The 24,481-nt window shown below is 36.6% G+C and overlaps 1 protein-coding gene across 1 annotated transcript in view; it reads left to right on the top strand.

Annotated features, from left to right (window-relative positions):
• Positions 1 to 24,481, top strand: part of LOC145687173 (glycine receptor subunit alpha-2-like) — a 190,619-nt gene that overhangs the window by 83,339 nt on the left and 82,799 nt on the right. The window contains exon 5 of the mRNA XM_081760637.1: positions 5,555 to 5,698. Coding sequence (XP_081616763.1) covers positions 5,555 to 5,698 — 144 coding nt within the window. The remainder of the gene's footprint in view (positions 1 to 5,554; positions 5,699 to 24,481) is intronic.

The following is a 24,481-nucleotide window of genomic DNA, read 5'->3' as shown; positions in this document are numbered from 1 at the left end:
CTGACAGGCCCCGGTTGCCCGTTTACGTTACAAAAATGTCTGGACCGGATTTGCTATTCTGCTTGGTCGGCTTACAAAAGCGTGACACGAAGTTTCGCTACTTGACAAAAATATATACCGGTACATTCTAGACTAGTCTGAACAGTAAGTGACAATAGGCATTGATTTTGTGTATTCTGCACTTAAAATATATACTGGGCCTCACAGGCCTCGGTTGCCCGTTTACGTTACAAAAATGTCTTGCCCGGATAAGGGTTAATGTAGTTTAAACTGTCTTTGAATAGTATGATCAGAGAGGATCGAAACGTATTTAATCTGCTAGTGTAGGATAGATTTCTAGCTAATATTTCTCAAAAAAGAAAATGATAGGTCAAAATCATCTTGCTTAAAAATAATCTTCATCATAACTATCACCATGCAAAATTTGTTTAATATATCTCAAATCATCTTAGATTAGTTTGACTAGAAAGAAGAGGAAATGATTTCGAAACTGCTATTGCAACGTCCGTGGGCCTCCCTTTTGTCTATCATTCTTCAAGAATATGATCCATTATAACAATCGTGCTTCACGAATATTAATGCTGCTACTACCATCGACGTGCAAAGTTTAGTTCATGTGCCTTAAACAATGTTGTATGAAACTGGTCAGGGAGAAATGCAAATGGACGCTTAAGACTCTCATTCATTTTACCCATATGTGATATGATTGTTTACATTTTAATACCAATAAGAATGTAGTAATTGGCAGGATATAAGAGGAGAAATAGTAGAGCAAATAAGGCTTATACTAATTTGTTAAATTCACTACAACGAGATGTTTTTTTTTTTTTTCGTTACCTCTCGAAATTGTACACCTGCGGTTGTTTGACAGACCGTTTAGTTAACAAGTCTTCAAGATGGAGACTGCTTTGCCTTCCATAATAATCTCTGAATAATATTTCTTTTCTTCGATTGTAGAAAAAAAAACATTCAATATCAAGGACTTGCGAATGTCGAATAATTTGCAGCTATTAAACCTCATCCAGCATATGGTTACGACACCATGCTAGTAGCCCTGATTATCGGACCCCAAGTTCTAAGTTTTGTAGTCTAGGTCATTTATCCATACTTTTTGAAAATCATATTTTTCAAATGATTTCCTCGATATTCTCCGGAGCTCGAACGGTACGCGATATGTATCTTCAAGCCAGCGTTGCCAGACTTATAGCTCGGAATTATTCCAAAACCTGATCGAAATTATGGCAGATTCGGTCAAATTACGCTAGATCCTCATAATTATTAATTCAGAAGTTTTTAAAGGAAATGAAACCGAAGTTGAGATACGATAACGTAACTTAAAATACGCAGAGCGCAAGAAGCGAGGATAGAACACAATACTTCACGTACCCAAATCTTTAACTCAACTAAACTAGTGCAGTCGTTGCCAGACTTACAGCTTGGAATTATTCTGAATAATCTTTTATTTTAAGAGCAGGAAAAGCTTGGCTTCTAAGAAGAATAAAGAAAGAGAAATATGTCGTATAAATGAATGCAAAGTGTTTGTTTACATATTTTCAAAAAATCGACCTCGTAGTCAAAGGATTAGAAAACCCTGGGTGAAGCTACCAATAATAATAATAATAATAATAATAATAATAATAATAATAATAATAATAATAATAATAATAATAATAATAATAATAATAATCTTTGGGGTGGACTGGGTCAAACACATGGCGAAAGGCCTTTGATTCACCTGCATTTGTGTGCTATATGTTTCATCTTAATGTCAAGAAGCCACCGTCTCCAATAAAACTCGTTTTGTAACATATTCAAAATACTAAATTATTTTTTATTCCCACTGCCCTTCTCTAAAGGCATCGGTAAAGAGATCACATTTTGCCGTTTCGAACTTGCTTCGAACAATAAGACTGCCTGTATGGTTTACCGACTAAATGATTCAATGGAACAGCATACATTTCTGCCGTTACTTTCCTTCCCACGACCAAATTCTTTCTCATCTTCAGGTTTTGCGGCTTTTTGATAAACTCGCTGAAATTATGCTAGATTTGGGCAGGATGCTAATAGCAAGATGCTAGATGCTAAAGACATGCAAATTATGCTAGATCTGGCACTACTGCTTCAAGCCCGTTCAACATACACTTATACGTCCCATGACGTGTAGTGTTGACGAATTGATGCATATTCTGTCATCTTTTGTTTACCCACATGAACGAAAATGTTTGTAGCTCGAGAGTAGAGTGTAATGTCACTACACTATAAGGAGTTAGTAAGTAATGCAAACAAGTTGCTAGGATTTATAATTAGGAATACTGAGTATTTTAAGAAATCAGAAATTCCTATAATTCTCTATAATAGTTTAATTAGGAGTAAATTGGATTATGCAGCTATTATTTGGAATCCATACTATAAAAAACATATACATGATATAGAACATATACAAAATATTTTTTAAGGTTTCTGTACGACAAGGTTAATAATAGATATTGTCCATATTATTTATCCAATACTATACTAAGAGAATATTTTAGACTAACTTCACTCAGAGTTCGCCGATCAGTACTGTCTTTGATTTCTCTGAAAAAAAACTATTCAACAATAGAATAGATTGTCCTTCTTTACTCTCTCAGGTTTCTTTATATGTACCAGGCCTTAGGCCTAGATACGATCTCTTCTTTTGTGTTTCGTTTTCAAGAACTACTCAACACAAAAGTTCATCGATTGTTAGGACTTTAAAACTGTATAATTTTGTGTCGAAATATTGTGATATATATGTTTAGATACTGAATCACATTTTCATGCAAAAATTAAACAATTATGTATGAATTTGGAGCTCTCTGGCTTAATGTTTTAAAATGGATTTTGCTCGTAATGTGTACACTCAAAAGATAAAAACACTAACTAAAACATTATTGGTATGTCCTTTTATATGGAATAGTATTGAATTGAAATTAATATTTGTGAATTGAAATTGAAATAATGAATTCAAATTAATATTTGTAGTGCATTTCTAATATATGTACAAGTTGCAGGAAAGTGCTTATACTTACATTTATTTTTTGTTTGTTGTATCTTTATTTGTATTTTGTATTTTTTATCTTGTCTCGTTTTGTCTGTAGCTTGCTTATTTTATATTGCTTTCTTGTCTATTTTATTTTAGAATAATGGTATCCTATTAAAATATTATGTTAATAAGGCTATTGTAGGATTGTAATCCTGTATACCTTTTACAAATGAATAAAATAAATAAATGTGCTGCCATCTGTGTTTTTCAAACTACACCAAACGAAGTTGGACTTACAAATTAACAACAACACAAGACAGAGAGTACGTTGTAAACGCAATATGTAAATTTTTATTTTATTATTAATTTTGTTATTATAGTTTAAATGTCATAATTTATACTTTTGTGTGTACAGTGAAGTTTTGTTTACAAGTCCTGAAAATTTCATTGCAGTTGAACAAATGTTTTTAAGATATGTTCATGCGATTTTTTTTTGTGATTTAAAATTACCGAATCTCGCAGTAGATGATGTGGATGTAACTCCCAGCTCGAAGGGTTAAATATAGGGGAGACCGGGGTATTCAAGAACACCTAAGCTTTGATTATAAATAACTATTTTGTTTTTGGAGATAAAATTCCGATTTCTTGTGTATAGAAAGCTTGGAGTCTTTTGTGTTTACTAAAGTGCAGAGGAAAGTCAAAAGTAACATTTTTCAACAAATCAGCGAGATGATTTAAAAATGTACCTATCGGGATTGCCCCAGTAGTCGGAGTAAACCCTAAAATACTGTTTAATTTAAATTTTCCTTTACGAAATAAGCGAAATACATTAAAATTATACGCTAATTTAGTATTTAAATCTTTAATAAGAATTATAATTACAAACATAACTCAAGTTAATGAGAAACATGACCAGACCTCATCATCTTTGAAGCTATTACAAATGAAAGCTAATAGGCTAAACAAAATGTACTCTTATGAAACAAATTCAGAAATAACGGCGCATTAAGTAAAATATTAATTAAAATGAAAACATTATTTGGAATTGTATATACAAATCACAGATATACGCATTAATGTTTTGCTTCCAAGGACAGTATTCTTTATTGGTTCAATGTTCAACTGCGGTTAATAGACTGAATAAACTCGGCTAACTGCTAATGGATCTTACTAGGCTAAATAAATTTGTAAAACACTCTGTGGATCATACACAGAAAAAAATGCAGCCTATGATGAAGCATCACATATCTAAAATAGGGTTACTGACTATGCAATAACGAAGTAGGCTACTAATGGCCTAAAATAATAAATATAGCAAAGTAGTCTAATTATTAAAGCTAATAACACTTATTACCAAGACATGATGTAATTTCCAAACCAATTTCATTAGGCTAACTTATTACTTACTTTTCAATTAAAACAAAACTATTTATTTATTGATTTATTATAATTTATTTCACGCCATGTGGCAATCCCGAACACTCTGGGGTAATGGCAAACATTCTGTCTGACATTTCCCCATGAGACGCAATTTTATTGTTAAAGTTTAAACTAATTGTTGACTGCATAGAGGCTAGTAAGATTAGAAAGACCTAATAAACAAGATAATTCTCTTGCTTCTCAGAGCGTTCACCTCTAGTCCATGGCGTCCTGGGTTCGATCCCAGCTCGCGCCAAGTGAACTTTGTGGTGGACAAACACCGTGTGCGTGGGTTTTCCCGGAGTTCTCCCGTTTCCTTCCACTTTCATCATTCCACAATTTCATTCATATCTCATCATGATCGTTTCCTTTAGCCTAGGCGGCATAACTTTGCGACGTAAAACTTAAAGATTTCATTTCATTTCTTTATCTTAATTATTTTCCTGATTGCGCTTTATCTAAACTATTGAAGATTGTTTGTACAAGTAGAAAAGTATTGTCTCTTAAATATATTATTTACACTATTTTACATTACATATTATGAGAGTCAACAGTCAGATGAGTATGCTCTGGAGTTTCATGGCGAATTTTTTCTAGGATGTGATGTGGATTTACTGAAACAGCTCTCTCAGAGCATCACTATCCAGTTCTAGTCTCCATCCATAAGGGAGACAAGACGAGATATTTTGTTCATTAGCTGACGAAATCTGGTTATGAACCCAAATTTTCTATTAGTGTGCAGAATGAAAATAGAAAAAAAAAAGATTGGTTTCAAAGGCGATACTGCAGGAGAAATGAAGCTTATCCTTCCGAAACAAATATCACTTCTTTGAAGCTTTGATAAAAATTGTTAAGATAATTTCAATATTTCGTGTGATTTTTGTCTCAGAAAGATCATTTTTTTATATCTTCTAAAAATTTGAATGGATAGTAGCTTTTCAACTCTTTATCAATACGTACTTTTCAACTTTCAGAAACTTGTATTAATAACTGAAATTCTCTGAATTAGTTTTGAGTAAATTGAAAATCTGAACAAGTTCCGTTCTATAGTTGTAGGTATAACATGAGAAATGTATAGAAAACCAAATTTTCTAAGAATGTGTTCTTAATACAGAGATACTATTCTTGTAGGTTGCTGGAAGTAGGCTGGTTGAAAGACATCTGGAGGCCAGACTCTTTTTTCAAGAATGCCAAAGAAGTCACCTTCCAAACGATGACAATACCCAACCATTATATGTTGCTGTACAAGAACAAAACCATTCTTTATATGGTGAAGTAAGTATTCTTTTGTATTTATTTTGATATAACAAGCGATGGTGCAGATAGTGACATCTGTGAGCTTCAGGCAGGCAAGCAATAACGGAGGAAGCAAAATCTTTTAGCTTCAGGCAGGCAAACGATATCAAAGGAAGCGACATCTATTAGCTTCAGGCAGGCAATGATAGCGAAATAAGCAACAACTTTAGCTTGAAGGAAGGAAGCGATAGCGAAGGAAACGACATATATTAACTTCATGCAGGCAACCGATAGCGAAGAAAGTGACATCTATTAGCTTCAGGCAGGCAAACGATAGCGATGGAAGCTACATCTTTCAGCTTCAGGCAGGCAAACAATAGCGAAGGAAGCGACATCTATTAGCTTCAGGCAGGCAAACGATAGCTAAAGAAGCGACATTTATTAGCTTGATTGATGCACAGATTGAGACGTTTATTATTAGGGTAAAAAGTAGAAATCGAAAGGTGATGTGTGACGTAAGTAGCTTTGTTTGTGACTTTTGAATTTATAAATTGCTAGTCCGATTTTAACAGACTTTTAACAGTATATTTGTTGGAATATTAAAATGTATATGGCTTAAGTAGCATCGCGACTATTTGTCAGGGAACTGACAATAGCGCAATAGATAGAGCATGATGTATGAAAACTGAATTGCTAATTTACTTTTGTAAATTATTTTAATGCAACTTTTCTTGATTTCTTTATGAAATGGGGTGGTGAATTTATCGTTTCTGGATCCGCTGAAGTGATTTACCTACATCTAGACTTCAAGAAATGTTATTCAGAAAAATGGTTGTGAAAGAAAACATTTCGATGGAATGCGACACTTTTTGTAACAGTTAACAAGAAATTGGAAACGAATCTACCCTTTTCTGATGCGAGAACGCAAGATAAATAGTCCATTATATATATATATATATATATATATATATATATATATATATATATATATATATATATATATATATATATATATATATATATATATATATTGTGTCTCAAAAGTCCCCTGGCATATGGTAACTCTGTTATTATCAGAGTTACAACGAAATTTAAGAGGGGAAGCCTTCTCCAAATATGACGTTTTCAATCTGAAGTGAAGGATATTTTTAAATCGGACAAGCCGTTTGGGCTGTCCACCCTTTTTATGCGCCCAATGTTAAATGAAAATGCAACGTTGACATTTACCTGAACCCACAACACAAGTGAATTAAGTTACGCCTTTTACACTAACGTATCGATGGTAAGTCCCCGTTTCAAACATACCCCATTCACCATACTCTTACAAACTTTATCCACCACCTGCACCGCTCTCCCCTCCCCACCTTCTCTATTAATGCCAACGTTGCATTTTCATTTAACATTGGGCGCATAAAGAGTGTACAGTCCAAACGACTCGTCCGATTTTTTAAAAAATAGAAAACAGTCCTTCACGTTAAATTGAAAACATATTTGGAGACGATTTCCCCTCTTAAATTTCGTTGTAACTTTGATAATAACAGAGTTACCATATGTCATGCGACTTTTGAGACACCCTGTGTCTATATATAAAGATAACCAAAAAAGTTCTGTCGCTTTCTGTGTAGGTCTGTGTTCCATTGTCCCTCACACCGTGCGTTGAATGGAATGGAGATAAGGCGAAGGTCAGTCGTTGGTGTGGGTATATCCAACATTCTACCTGATTGTGACAGTTCAGTTACACCGTGAACGTGCGTAGACAAAGTGAACATGGGACCTCCACAGAGTGTGCTAAGGGTGTGTATGCTGTACGAGTTCAAACTGGGGTCAAACGCCACTGCAGCGGGGCGGAAGATATGCCAGGTCTTCGGTAAGGGTGTCGTGACTACGCAGTCAGTGCAGCGGTGGTTTAACAACTTTAAGGACAAAGCCAAAACATTCGAAAACGCACCATGTGCCGGAAGACCAAAACATGAACAAATTGAAGATCTTCAGGCAGCAATTGAGGCGAATAATGACCAGACCTGTGAGGAAATGGGACTACAATCAGTGTGAGTGGTGAAACCGGCAGCACCTGCATCAACTTGGGGAACACTACAAGTTGGGTCGATGGGTCCCACATGATTTGACTCCGGGCCTGCAGGCAACACGAGAAGACACCTGTGTCTTTTGCTGTCTCGTCTGAGAAAGGAGCAATTCCTGGGCAGGGTGTTGAATGTGATGAGAAGTGGGTTCCATGTACCTGTTCCTAAACAGTCGAAACCAACACTGCACCAGAAGAAGATCTTCCTGTGTGTTTGGTGGACTGCTCGTGGCATCGTGCTTCGGGAACTGCTACCAGCTGATCAGAGCAAAAATGAAACTGTGTTCTGTCAGCAATGGTGCCGTGCTCAAGAAAAATTCAAAACTCTGGAGCCAGTACGTCTGAATCGCAAAGGGGTCCTCCTGTTACAGGACAACGCTAAGCCCCACGTGGCTAGGATGACCCGGAACACCATTCTACGCCTTAAATGGGAAACACTATTGCATCCACCATACTCCCCGTACATCACACCATCCGATTATCACCTGTTCCATTCCTTGGTTAATCACCTTAAAGGACGCCAGTTCAAATCCCTAGTAGAGGTGAAAAATGCACTTGAGACATTCTTCGCGTCACGGCCCACCAAGTTCTACCACAATGGAATCCATGGCCTTCCATAACGTTAGCAGAAGGTCGTCGATGCTGATGGAGACTATTTTTGATCTTTCAGGTACGTCTTAGGTGACATATCGATGTTCGAACGTGGTGGTTGTAAAAGCGACAGAACTTTCTTTGTTACTTTTTCACTCACTGCCTGTTCCTGCATAATTCTCCTCAATCTATTCAAGGGACACAGCACCTTCGTGGTATAGCGCTCTTCTGATGCAAGAGGGGAACAGTTCATCCCAGGTTATTTAAGATTGTAATGGACAATATCATAACCCTAAGTTTTCTCGGGTTCTTAAATTTCGTTCCACTTTATCATATTATTAATTATTTCATAAACATTCCCATTAGTTAATACTCCGTTCCCTTGAGCCTAAATACACAAACATGGGAAGTTAAATCAATTTTATTTTATTTTTCTTCTGTTTATTGTTTCTGCATGTCCATTACTGCAGGTCCGGCATAAGGTGTGAGTCCATCAATTTCGAGATACGAGAAGCGGCTTTTTCTTGAAGCAACCATCCTACTGTATGTGAACAAATTTAGATGTTTAAATTGCTCCTTTTGACATCAATATGGCATAGTGACACATGGTACTCGTTTTATGCTTGATTGTCCACATTCCACTACCTCCTACGTAAACCTTTCTCTGGAGTACTACTCCGTGCACAGAAGCGGAAGTGATGCTTGGTGCACTTATGGACCATTCCACTGGGATTATGATCATTTGTATGTCATGTTCTCATGTACAAATTTTGTGAATCAGAAATTATCTCCGAAATTCGTTTTTGGTTTTGCAGTTTTCACAAACAGCAGTGTAGTATATTAATTATAAACTACTAGCATAAATTACCCTCTCTGATATCGGTCATCTTGGATGATTTTTATATATCCTCCTCTCCCTCCCATGTTGTGGGGCACGGCATATATATATATATATATATATATATATATATATATATATATATATATATATATATATATATATATATATACAGTATATATATACAGTATATATATAGGGTGTTAATGAACTATACCGACAAACTGCAAGAGGTGATTCCTTACATCAAAATAAGAGAAAAATTCATATGGTCCTGTGAGGAAACTTGCACAGTTTCAGAGCTAGGGATATCCAAATTCGCGAAAAAGCCAAATTTCAAGTGGCCCTATTTCGAATTCGAGAAACTGTGGATGGTGGTCCTTATTAGCTTAAAGGAAGTCACGCACCCTCCCTTACCCTCCCTTCCCACAATTTTTGCTGGGCTGTATTTGGATTTAAATGGCATCAGAAGCTTTACTATTCATCTCAGCGACCTCAAAAACTATAGATTCGACACTAATATCGGTCATTTCCGATCATTTGTAAATGTCTTTCCCTTCCTTTAAGCTACATAGTCAAACTGATATGACAAAAATCATCTCAGGTTTAAACTTCGTCTAGGTTGAACATTTCATCGAGATCGGTTCGGTGGTTCAAGAGTTCTTAAGTTTTATTTATGTTTATATATCTCCCCCTCCTACCTCCTTCCATGAGTTATATTGTCAAAGTGAATAGATAAATACTGTCCCAGGCCTGAATCTCATGTATGTTGAAAATTTGATCGAGATCGGTTCCGTATTTCAAGAGTGAAGTCACACAGACAGTCACTTTCATTTTTATTTTTTTACATATATCTCCGCCTCTCTCCCCCTCCCTCCCCCTATGTTTCACCGTCAAAGTTAAATTATAAAAAAATATCGCAAGCCCGAACGTCATCTATGTTGGAAATTTGATCGAGAATCGGTTAGGTGGTTCAAGATTTATTGTTTTATTTATTTTATGTATCTGTCCCCTCCCCCTTCCCTAAGTTCTACCGTTAAAGTGGTATGATAAGAACCACCCCAGGCCAGAGCTTAATCCATATTGAGAATGAGATTAAGATCGGTGTTGTGGTTAAAGCGTGATGAAGTCACAAAGACAGTCACTTTCATTTTTATTCTTTTTACATGGGGAGTCCATGAAGTCCTGAAGGAAAGTAACCGTTACGTTTAAGTGTATAAATTTTTAGGGTTAGAATTAGGAAAGTTTAAAGTTTTGTTCTGGCCACAATGCTCGATAACGTTTGCGCTGGTAATCACGTGACTTAAGATGGCGTCTATTAAAGAAAAGGCACAATGTGTTTTGTAGTTTGCGGAATTAAAATCTTTTGTTTCAATGCGGAGAAAGTTCCAAACAACGTATGAGAAAACATCCCCAGCAGAAACAAGTATCAAGAGGTGGTACGAGAAGTTCAAAAAAAAAGGGAAGTGTGTCAGATTTAGCACGCAGTGGAAGGCCAGGAACGAGTGACGATGTGATTCACACGTTGCAGGACAGCGTAGCCAGGAGTCCAATGAAGTCGCTCGAATGTAGGTCATTGGAACTGGGAATACCAAAGTCAACGTTATACAAGATCGTACACAAGAATTTGAAGCTCCGGCCCTACAAGTTAAAATTTGTGCAAGTGTTGATAGAGGAAGACTGTGACATGAGAATGGAATTCTTTGAGTCAATGCTTATCTGCTTACAAGAAGATGGTGGCCTTCTGTCTCTATTTCTGTTTTCAGATAAAGCCACATTTCATGTGCCGGGAAAAGTGAACAGGCACAACTGTCAAATTTTGGGGGTGGAAAATCCACGTGAATTCGAGGAGCACACGCGGGGTAGTCCCAAAGTCAATGTGTTGTGTGCTGTTTCAATGGACCACATTATCGACCCTTTTTTTCTTCGAGGAAGAGACAGGAAATAGTAACAATTATCTGAACATGCTACAGACATTCCATTTGCCAAAACTTACTAGGATAGGCATCCTTAATGAGGTCCACTTGCAACAGGATGGGGCACAGCCGCACTATGCCCTTCAAGTTCGACAGTTTTTTAACGAAGAATTTAAGGAGAGATGGATTGGCCGAAGAGGAACCACATCTTGGCCTGCATGATCTCCAGATTTGTCCCCTTGTGATTACTGGCTGTGGCGACACGTGAAGACCAAGGTGTATTCGCAGAAGCCAACTAATCTGCAAGATCTCAGGAACAAAATAACTGATGTGATTTTGGACGTTCCAGACGAGCACCGCCAACACGCAATTCTTGGTTTCCCAAAAAGACTGCAAGAGTGTTTTGACGCGAATGGTGCACAATTGGAGGTTTGGCGATGAACCTTAACTAGCTGAAATAAAACTTTGAACCTTTCTGTAAGTACACCAAAAAGTATTTCTTAATACATTACGTAGTTTCCAAGTTATAGAGTTTTACTTTCCTGCAGGACTTCATGGACTCCCAGTATATCTCCCCTCCCCTCCCCTCCCCTGAGTTCTACCGTTAAAGTGATATGATAAAAAACCACCTCAGGTCCGAACCTCATCTATGTTGATTTTTTTAGATCGGTCGGGTAGTTTAAGCGTGATGAAGTCACAAAAACAGTCACTTTTTTATTTTTTAGATATATCTCCCCTTCCCCTTCCTTGCACTGTAAAAGTGAAATGAAGAAAACATCCCAGGCTCGAACGTTAAACATGTTGAAAGTGTGATCGAGATCGGTCGGGTGGTTCAAGAGTTATTAAGTTTTATTGATTTTTATAGATTTCTCCCTCCCCTCCCCCTCCCTAAGTTCTACAGTTAAAGTGATATGACAAAAAACTCGTCAACTCTGAACCTCATCTATGTAAAAATAGTCACTTTTATTTTTAATTTTTTGATATATATCTCCCCCTCCCCTTCATTGCACTGTAAAAGTGAAGTGAAGAAAACATCTCAGGACTGACCCTTATCTATGCTGAAAGTTTGATCTATGTTGTTTTATTCATTTTCATGTATTCCCCTCCTCCCCTCCCCCTCTCGTAAGATCTACTGTCAAAATGAAATGACAAAAAATCTCTCAGGTTTGAACATAATTGAAAATTTGATCTACTAAGATTTATTTATTTTTATATTTTTCTCTCCTCCCGTCTCCTCCTCCTCCCTTTTATCTGTTCTCCCTTTTCGTTTCCTTCTTCTCTCCTCTTCTCTCATTCTCTCTCTCTCTCTCTCTCTCTCTGCCTAATTTCTTAATCTCTGTGTGATAGACACCTATTGGTTTCAATTTTTCATTGTTTGTATTTCCGTTTCTCCCTACATCAACTTATAAATCTGGTTTCGCCTCGGTTTTGTTATTTCATTTTATAGAAACTAGTACATGTGTATTTTGAATAAGAATTGCGCTCATGTTCTTAGCTAATTTTAGTATGGGAGAGAAGAAAGTAGGAGAGAGAGGGGTCTCTTTACCTGACACGATTATGGAATAAGAAGATGTATATTGGGTGGCCTAACTGCACGGCGTTAGTTGTCGCATTTTTTGATGCGGAGTGTACCAGTCAATGCCTCCAGCGATAAAAACAATGCTCAGTGCTACGTAGAATCACTACTTCATAGAAACTTATTCTATGATACTACTATAAGTATATTATTATTATTATTATTATTATTATTATTATTATTATTATTATTATTATTATTATTATTATTTAAAAAAATGAAGCAAGTGTGTCGCAGTTTGGTTGGGTTCAGTAAAGTGTGTCAACAATCATAAAAGATTGGGAATCACTAGTATACCTTGTAGTTATATTAAACTTGATTTATGTATTTTAAAAAAAAAGCATTAAGTGAAAATTAGGCAAATACCTGAATCCGTTGAAGTAGTGGATAATATTTAACAAACTGAACCTTGGCAGGACTTTTTCACACAAACAGTATTAAATTTGCAGTGAGCTGTAGTCTTCCCTAACTCATACTTATAACACGAATATGCATTTTTGTGCATATTAATAATAAGTGTTATATTGCATCATATATTTTATTTGTTTTAAATATTACTGTTTGTCTTTTAAACAGTATAAAGTTATTTAGATATTGCTTCACAAGTGCAAAACATTTATCTCCATCTGTCATCCAAATATTGTTCACACTATCATTAACCGAATAGAGAATGTCAGCATTGAAATGGGTTTAGTCTATATGGTGAGCATATAATCCATGTTTGTCATATATGAGAGTCTATGTAATATATTTTTAACACTATGCATAATAAAGTATTGCTATAAAATAATATTTAAATCTTTATTTTGGAAAATAAGAAAACAATAATTTTAAAATATAGGTTTATATAATACTGCCAAGTGAATAAATTTTCTTCGAACATGGGAGATTTGGAAAATGGCATTCAGTTTTGTTTCCAAGCTCAAGTATGGTCCAACAGCTAATACTTCAAAATGAGCAAAATTCGTTCGTATTTACGAGTACTGTTTCAAATTTTAAGTAGGGCCTACACATTTTTTTTTTTTTTCGTTTTCACATGAAGTCATATTTCATTCCTATTAATTTAAGTAGGAACATTTTGTAAGTAAATATTCTAATACTAAAAATTCGTGGGTAAGCGGTTAGAGTACTTGTCTTGGCGTGGGAGACCCGGGTTCGATTCCCTACGAGAGCTCGCGTGGTTTGGGTTCCACGTTAGTTCCACGTCTCATATACCTAGCCTCGCTGCTGGCATGGACGCTAAACTGTAAATCCAATCAATGAAGTTTAATACTAAAGATTTAAATGTTATTTTGTAGTATTGTATTGCAATAAATGCTGTTACATAATGAAGGCAAGATTTATTTCTGAGGATTTACTACATAATACGATGCCTAACATTTTTGTATAAACCACATATTTTTTTAAAACGTCCTTTGTCTAGCCAGCTTTTTTTGTTTACATTGCTAGATTTCTAAGTAATGTTATGCGTAAGTATGACTAGTCTTATAGAATAGCTGTGTCTATCTGTCCCGCAGTTCGTCTGGCTGTCTGTCAACAGATATCAAATCAAAACCAGTAACAGATGGCGAGAAACTGGTTTTTAATCGATTTAGCGTCCAAACAATAGATTCAATTCCCCCTTACCCTCCATTCGACCTTGAAGTGGTAGGTAAAAATCCGGTTTTAGAATGTAGATTTTCGTAGAGTAAAAGTAACAATGTCAAGAAATGGCTTTATGATGGAGATTTAGCGTCACATGAGTTTTGTCTCGATATTTTCATCCTCTATCCAAACCGGAAGTAGTGAAAATATACGATTTTTGGTTTTTAACACTGATCGCCATATTGATGAAACGGTAATAGATAAGAATAATACGTTTCTTTTTAACGGATTTAGTATTCCAAGAATAAGTGTCATATTCGACTCCATTTTTCCATGTAGGGGGCCGCGGTGGCTCAGTGGTAGAGCGTTTACCTCTAGTGCTTGGAATCCCGGGTTCAATACCAGCCCCCGCCAAGTGAACTTTGTGGTGGACAAACACCGTGTACGTGAGTTTTCTCGGAGTTCTCCCGTTTCCTCCCACTTTCTTCATTCCACCATTCCACTCATTACTCATCATCACCGTCTCCTTTGGCCTAACCGGCATAACCGTAAGACGCAAAACTCAAAGATTTCGTTTCATTTTCATTTTCCAGTTTTCCATAAAAGCGAAAGCGGTAGAAATCTACTATTGCTTCCGATTCTCATATCGATCTCAGTAGATCTAGGCTATAACGGTAGGAAACGGAAAGAATTATTTTTTTACCCTTATTTTACAACCGGAAGATATAGACATACTATTTCCGGTTTTAGTGTTAAATTCGCATAGTTTTAAAATATATTGTAGTTTTACAACGTCTGCCGTATTTTTACAACGCGAATGAAACTCACTGTTATTATCATATAAATGACTATGCTTGGTTTTGTTAGTTCCATATTCCATTTTCTATTGTTTTCCACTGCATTGGAATTTAGAAGGCCAAACATGATTTATTTTCATAATTACCTTCAATAACTTACGAAATGCGCCCTCAGCATTACATAATTAAATAAATTAATTTGGAGAAAGTAATTTTCAAAAACAGAACAAACAACCTTTTCTTTAAAAAAAACTTTCCTTATATAATGTCATTCTAATAAAATATAGAGATATTAAATTAATATTGTAGTACGTTTCTATTAAGTATAAAACAAAATATCATTTGATTAATTACCACTAAAAGTGTTTAATTACTGAGTTATTGCTTTCTACCACAAGATTCTACATTATGCGCCGTGTCTTAATATGATATAGTCATTAATTTAACGTACTAATGTCCTTCATAAATAGTATCAAATGTTATTAGGCAGTGACGTAGCCAGAATGACACATCCCAAAAAATTAGGAAATATAGCATTCAACAGTCGGTAATTATTATATCGTAAATACGTAAAAAGAAATATTATGCATGCATTTTGTAACAGCATTTATTGCAGGGAGCAAAATTTCAAAATCAAATTTCAAATAAAATTTCAAATCCAGACAATCAGATTCAGGATAATCAATTTTGAATTGGATAGTTCATATACATGTTTAAAAATAACTTACTTATGTTTGTGTAGCGCTCTGTCTCTGCACTGCAGTACCAGTTGTCGAATGCAACTCTGTAGAGACTGCTGAAGATGCCTTATCCCGGCGAAATTAAAATACCGCAAATTTCACAGTAATTATGTGAAATCGTCAAATGGATAAAAGGTAATTGAAATGTGGAACAAGAACGCCGTAGACAATATTTTTTTGCGTGAGGTACCGTTATCACAAGTCACCTAGTGGCTTTCCGTTTTTAGCCTTTTAGAAACGCGAAAATAAATGTCGATTTTCAAAATGGCTTGAAATCCAAAGCAGATAAGCGAGTCGTGATAACGGTATCTCATGTAAAATGATATTGTCCAGGGCGTTCTTGTTTCACATTTCGATTATCTTTTATCTATTTGAAGATATCTCATAATTACTGAAAAATTAGCGGTATTTTAATTTCGCAGGGATGAGGCCTCTGAAGCCTCTCTCACATGAAGCAGTACTCACAGGCAAAACTACACAAAATGTTACAATTGGAAGCAAATTTGGGGATCTCGTAATGAAGTTTTCACTATAAATCTTTCCATGTCTGTTGTGAAGACTTCACATTCCAGGTTTTCTCTCACTCAATGACAATTATTTTTGTGCGAAACAGAAAGTGCGCAGCCCTGTTAGTTTAGGAACGAACCATTCCCACTGAACACTGGTCGCCATCTCTAAATTTCTAGTCGCCAATGGCGACCTGGCGACAGGAAATTTTGCGCCCTGATTTATTGTATTATATTACTACAAAATAACATTTAAAACTTTAGTATTAAGATATTTACTCATACATTAGAATAAAGTTCTAAAAGTTCAATTAAATACGAATGAAGTATGACTTCATCTAAATACGAGAAACAAAATGCGTAGGCCGTACTTAAAATTCGCAACAGTACTCGTAAATATGAACGAATTATGCTCAGTTTGAAGTCTTAGCTCTTGGTCCATATTTGACTGAATGCCATTTTGCTAAAGTCTTATGTTCGAAGTAAATGCATTCATTTCCCAGCATTATATGAGCTCATATTTTTAAACGATTCTCTCCTTATTTCTAAAATAAAGATTAACTAATATTTTTATCAATACTTTATTACGCATACTGTTAAAAAAATATATTGTGTAGACCAGAGGCGCACCCACGGTTCGGCCCCACTTCAAAACTTCCTAACTCCATATACATTTGTACACGTTCTCAATGAAGCTATGCTTGTTTAACACAGAAATGATGGATGTACCATGAAAATTTGATCTTACTCTCCATTTGTACTCTTTCTCCTATAAAAAAGAATCTGATTCTATCGTATTTTTTTCTAAAAAAGTATAGATGGAAGTATTTTACAATTACTTATCGTCTTTTTGGTTGCAGAATAATACCCGTTCAATACTACTTATATAGACCTAGTTTCTTGTAGTATTATAACAACCATAGCAACAAAACATTCTCGGTGCGCACCTGATATAGATTATCTTATATATACTATGAGAAACGTAGATTTTCACGCTAACGATATAAACTCATTTCAATGCTGACATTCTTTAAGTGGTTAATGGCAACTTGAACATTATATAGAATGACAGATGGCGCTATATGTTTTGCACGTACGAAGCAATAGGAAAATGAGTTTATACTTTTTAAAATAATCATTAATAACTGAAACTAATAAATTACAGGATGCAATATAACACTTATTATTATAGTGCACAGAAATTCATATCTGTGTTATAAGTATGAATTAGGGGAGACTAGAGCTCACTGCAAATTTAATACCGTTTGTGCACAAAAGTCCTGCCAAATGTCAGTTTGTTAAACGCACACACTTCATAACCTATGTCCAAAATCACCTGACAGCTGAAATCAAAGATCTTCCTTCTGCCTCAAGACCAATCAGCGATACAACCCCTGATGTCATCATAACCTCTACCACGCTCAATATCGCAAACATTCGTGTTCTCCCGCATTTTGGCAGTGATCACGCTCCAATTTTGATCGATATCACCTCAGCTATACAACCCACACGACAGCCTGAGCCTATCAAATACTATGACTATCAGCATGCTGACTGGAACGCTTACCAATCAGATATTACCAGAGTACTGCATTCCGTACCTACTCCTACTTCTGAACAGGATCTTTACCATCTTACCGACAAAATTCAAGAGACAATCTTACAAGTAGCTCAAGATCATATACCTATTAAGATGCGTTTCCCTCATAAACCGCCTGTACCACCTCAATATCGTCAAATCATCACTGCATCACGACAAGCCTTTAAGGACTATCAACGAACTCGAAATCCTGACGCACTTCGCCTCCATCGCCAATGGAACAGAATGGTCTCTAATTATATCTCTGCCTATAAGCGCCGACAGTGGACGCGAGCCTGTAATTCTCTTTCCATTAAATCCAATCCTACTCAATATTGGCAAAAATTCAAATTACTTACTGGAAAATGCCAAAAACCTATTTACTCTATCATGCTCAATACCCATCCTCTTCACACCGATCTCGAGAAGGCAAATGCTTTCGCAACTTATTTTCAGCAAATATTCACTCCACTACCTCAACTGGTTAATAGACCAATTTATCGTCGCATAGCACGATTTTGTGACCCACATAACCGATTTTTTCAACCTGACTGTACACATATTTTGGAACTTGATAATGATCTAGCCTCTGAAATTCTTCCGGCAGATATCCAAGCGATCATCCATCGAAAACGCTCAACAGCTCCGGGCTTTGACTCTATCACATATAACCTCATCAAGGCGGCTCCCCCAGTACTTCTACAGCTCCTAGCATCTATCTACACCTTCATATTACGCACAGGCTTCTATCCACCTGATTGGAAAGTCTCCAAGGTCCTTCTCTTCATTAAGCCCGACAAACCAATTCATGATGTTTCCTCATATCGGTCCATCCAACTGACCTCTTGTCTTAGTAAAATTTTTGAAAACATTCTTGTTACTCGTCTCCATGCTCATCTCACAGATCGTAATCTCATTCCTAATCACCAAGCAGGCTTTCGCCCTGGCATTAGTCTGAATGACCAATTACTTCGCCTCAGTAACACCATCACCAATCATTATAATTCTTCTCACCCATCTTGTCTTCTATTGTTCGACCTAGAAAAAGCGTTTGATAGAGTATGGCATCAAGGGTTGCTTTACAAACTTCACAAATTTCACTTACCCACTAGCTATGTTCGCCTTATACATTCCTTCCTTGCCAATAGACTCGCATATATCCTCATAAATTCTACCATATCTCATCCTATATTCCTACACACTGGAGTACCTCAAGGCTCTGCTCTCTCCCCGTTACTGTATATACTTTATGTAACAGATATGCCACCCCTACCGGCGAATATTCACTTATTTCAATATGCTGAAGATACCGCTTTTTTGACTCTTGGAAAATCTATTCAACATATTAATCGCACTCTGCAACCAGCCATAAATGCTTTTATCAACTGGTGTGACATATGGGAACTCTCCGCCAATGCCTCAAAAACCCAAAGTCTCATTTTTCAAAAACGTCCCTCCAAAATACGTCGAAATCCTAAGTTGCTACGTCTTTCAGTTCAAGGCACTCCCCCATTACCAACTTCCCATGTTAAATATCTCGGAGTGATCTTCGATAGTCCCATTTGCAGAAGATCCAAACTCAAGCCACTAAACGACTAGCTTTACTGAAAAGCTTAGTAGATACCTCATGGGGCCTACATACACAAACTGTTCTTACAACATACAAATCGTTTCTCCGACCGGCACTCACTCATGGCCATACTGCATGGATATCTGCACCACCACAACTGTATCAGCGACTAGAAATCATTGAACGCCACGCTTTCCGACTAGCTTTTCGCATTCGCCTTCCGTCCCCTACCGCACTACTCTACGAGAGAATTACTTTTCCTACCATTCTTCAACATCTCGAACAAATCCGCTCCAAGTACATCACCAAAGGCATTCAATCAGGTAATCCCCTTATTCTTGACGCCATTCATCTCGACATCCTGCTAGACACACCTTCTCAATATCTTAATACCCCTCTTCAACATCTTCTCACAATGTACTCCAATACCCTTGATGACAATGATCCTACTAAACAAGATTTTGCCATCTATCACCCTGGCCATTTGTCACGGCACATCTATCCATCTTTGCACTAGTACTCATCATTGTGGTTCCAGAGGCTCATCTGTGCTCATTAGTTCTGAGTTGCCACAGAACAGAAGCTAACCCTGCATTTGTCTCTATTAATCATCTTCCCTGTGTTTGTCTTGTCCAATTGCACTGCATTCATCTATCCATCTCATTATCCCGTGGATGAACTCCTAGCTTCAATTTCTCGCCGCTTATAGATACCTAAATAATGCCCTCCATATTTGAAGAGTACGATATATGAAATGGATGTCCTGAATAAATAAAGAATATGAAAACTCAACTACATGAATCAATGCAAACCCCAAAATAAAATGCACTGGAAATAATAATAAATAATTAAATAAATAAATAAAAAATAAATCACTTAGCCCTCACCTTCTCTCACCTATCCTTTAGCTTTCCCTTCATGCCCTTCCAGAAAAAAGGGTGTACCCCTTGACCGGTTTAACCTTGTAAAAAAATCAGTTTGTTAAATCCATCACCTTTCCGATATATTCATCCACCGATATCACTAATAATATACTCTGTATTGCTATACACTACCTCCTGATGACCTAGATCTGGAGTTACTTGCAGACCATTCAATTCATGACAATCTTCCGCTCATCTTTCCATCTCGTGTTGTACAATAAATCCATCAAAAACTGACATGGGCTCCTATTGTCTTTATCAATGCCTAGATAGCCCCTAAGAGAGAAGATAACCTCACTCATTTCCTAACTTTCCCCTGCGTTGTGATGTGATCATGCACCTCGCCTCATCCATCAACCTCATCTCCAAAGCATATAAACGTATATAATGAAAACTAGATTGAATCATAATTAATCTTTTCTATGTCCAGACTTAACGTTCATGAACATCATGCAATAACTTTCACACTTACCCTCCTGATGTTAAGGCCCGCAAAGATCCTTCAGTCTTTCATTATTGGAACAAGATTTAATAAAGGACTCTCAGACCCTCTCAAATCACCCACATCTACTTCTCTATACTTCAGTTCCCTGAGAGAGGGCGTAACCCTCTAACAGGGTTCTAGCCGGAACGGCTAGTCACAAAAAAAATCAGTTTGTTAAATATTATCCACTACTTCAACGGATTCAGGTATTTACCTAGTATTCAGTTATTTTTTTAATGCATGAAACAAATTTAATATAACAACAAGCTATGGTTCCCAGGCCGGTAGCTACCCCAAAAATGTAAGGGAGCCGGTAGAAGTGAGGGAGCCAACCCAACCATATTATGGTTCATTTGCAAGCCTACCGTGAAAAGTTTTAAAGGGAGCAGTAAAAATTTAGGAGGGGCCGGCCCACCCTATCTCCCCGTGGATACGGGCCTTGTGGTCCCTAATCTTCTTCGGTGGCCACGCGTAGCGTAGTCGTTAACGCTCGTACCTTTCGTGTGAGCGAACCCGGGTTCGATTTCTGGTGAGGACAAAAGATGTAACAGCTTTTTCAGGTCAGCGATTGTGACTGAAGTTTTTCCTGGATTTTCCTTATTCACACCAGACAAATGTTACCAAACACAATAGTTCCAGTCCGCTTCCTCCCTTCCGCATTCCTTTCTTCCTCTCCAATTCCCCGGACAGTGTGACTGCCGAGAGACGTCATCCCTAGGGTTGCCAGATTTTGTAAACGAAAAACCAGGACACCAATACAATTTCACGGTTCCTACTAATTTGGTCAGAATCAATTAATTACCTGTCTTTTTCAGGTTACTACTCACAATTTTCCACTTCAATCTATACACAGTTTACAAACACGAAGCCCCACAAGGAATGTGAAAAGGTAAAATAAGAAGAGGTACCTGGCGTTCCTTATTCCGAATTTCTATTTTGGTGTGTGTGTGTGTGTTTAACAAGTCCTAAATATTGCGTCAATTACGACACACTCTCTAATTTATGATTGAAGACATACTTTTTTTCTTTGTTGCGGAATCATCTGAGTCAGAAATACTACCTTCCGTTTTTACGAGACATGCTAATTCTTGCGGGTTGAATTTTTGCAATTTGAAGAACGAAAACCGGGACAAACAGGCGTCCCGAAAGCCTTTTTCGGGACAGTGAATTCTTTCATTGAAAACCGGAACTGTCTCGGAAAACCGGGACGTCTGGCAACCCTAGTCATCCCTCATATGTGTGACGGGCTAACATGGCCATAGATACCGAAAGCCCAGAAATCTAATTTTTGATCCTAACCCCAATTTATTTTAATTGTTGACACACTTTACTGAATGCCGACAAAATTGAGACACATTTGCTTGATTTTTTTATTACTAATAATATAAATTATAGTAGCTAATAGTATAAGTTTCTATAAAGTAAGAATTCTATGTAGTACTGAACATAGCTTTTATCACTGGAGGCATTGACGGGTACATTCTGTCTCGAATTTGATTTTAACATATTATCAAATGCTTCTTGATTTTTAAATTCTAAAATTTCGCCACACACCGACTGGGAACCCCTAAACTATACTACAGTAAAACCTGTCTTCAACGGACCGTTTATTAAACGGAAAACTGTCTTAAACGGAAATATTTCACGGTCCCATGAATTTTGGAGAACAAAACGTGTAAAACTCCCTTCATTAAGCGGAAACTGTGTTACGCGGACAACGGAAAGAAAAATCAACATTTAACGGAAAATTCTGAGTTCCGGACTACAGCGTTTAGAAGATGTTTAGACATTCTGTGAGACATATACATTACACTGTCTGCGATAAAATGTTCGTTTTTTTTTTTTTTTTTTTGTTAAATATTTCTGGACAGTGTTGGCCTTCCCCAACCACTACTCATATTCACACCCACAAATTACCCTTAATCCCCGCAACTTAATTAAGAATCATACGGAATGTCGGAAAGAAGAAAACGAGATAGAGGAAGAAGAGGAATACGATACCGAGTTCCAAGAAAAGTGTAGAATAAATACATATCAAGATTATCTCAGAAGTTTAAAGGAACTGCAAAAATTTTCCTTACGAAAAAGTGATTCTGATTCACTTAGTATAATTTATCAGGCTAAAGTGTATGCGGAAAGTCAAGCAGTCAAGCAGCAATGTACACAGAAAACCCTGTTTGGCTATTAGAAAAATAAAGAAAACGTGTGCATAGCATATTTTGTATTCATTTCAATTATTTTTGTGTATTTATTCGTAGAAGAAAGAAGTACTGTAATCGAGCAATGTACGTACAGCAATATATTTTCTCAGTATGCCCCTTTATAAGTATGTATTTTTTCTTTTAAAGAAAGGAAAGGTCTACCTCCACTAAGCGGAAACCTGACTTTAACGGAAATTTTTGCAAGTCCCGCTCGATTCCGCTAAAGACAGGTTTCACTGTATTAACTTCCCTATATGACCCTTTGAATATATCACAAATTGGAAGCATATTATGCATTAATTTCTATTATTTTCGATGTCGAGATCTCATTAGTGGTTACAGATTTAAAACATATAATGTTTTCATAGCGATTTTCGATATGAAAATAAAATGAAACACTTAAATATTTACTTTCTGCTTTCACTGAGTAGTATGATAAAAATGAAATAGTTGATAATTAGTATACACTGCTGTTTGTGAAAATTGCAACACTAAGAACAAATTTCGGAAATGTTTTCTAATTCACAAAATTTGTACGGCAAGATATGACATACAAATGATTAACCTTTCAGCGAAATCGTCTATACGTGAGCCCAGAATCACTTTCGATTCCGTGCACAGAGTAGTACTCGAGAGAGAGGTTTACGCAGCAGGTACTGGAATGTGAACAATCAAACATAGAGCTTGCAACAAGCGTCACTACACTTCATTGATGTCAAAAGGGGGAAATATAAACACATAAGTTTGTTCAAATGGTGTCAAATGGTCAGTCTAGGGAAAAGCTGCTTCTCGCATCTCGAAATTGGTGCACTTACACTTTCTGGTGGAACTATATTGATGGACACGTAAAAACAATAAACAGAAAGAAAATGAAATTAAGTTGATTTAACTTTTCATGATTATGCATTCAGGTTAATAGGGACTGAATATTAACAAATGCGAATGTTTATAAAATAATTAATGAAATGACAAAGTGGAAGGAAATGGAAGAACCCGAAAAACCTTATTGTTATAATATTGTCCATTACAAATATTAATTAATCTGGGTTCGAATCATGGCCCCTTGCACCAGACGAACGCTCTACCCACGCTCTACCGGAGGGTGTGTCTCTTGAACAACTAAAAGAGAATTATACACAGGGAGGAACGGGCAGTAGGTCGCACAATGTGAAAACAACACAAGATGGTATGCGTTTTGGTTGTGACGGTTTGTACAGCGTCATCAACACTAATCGTTCGGCGCTCGAGCGCGCTGTTTGTCTGCGTCGGATGACGTTTCAACGACACCAGCTGGAAGCTGGACTGGCAGTAAACATGTCTTGCTATCGGCTTCTATAAACGGTTCATAGCATAGCGGTCGAATGACAAATGTTATGGTGTGAAATACCATTGGGTATAACATGTGATTCTACAATGTTTCTCTCCTAACCGAGTCGT

Source organism: Thermobia domestica, chromosome 6 (assembly GCF_964235325.1).
Source record: "Thermobia domestica chromosome 6, izTheDome1.hap1.1, whole genome shotgun sequence".
NCBI lineage: Eukaryota > Metazoa > Arthropoda > Insecta > Zygentoma > Lepismatidae > Thermobia > Thermobia domestica.
Note: the sequence above shows the minus strand (reverse complement) of the source record. Positions and strands in the feature narration are given on the sequence as shown.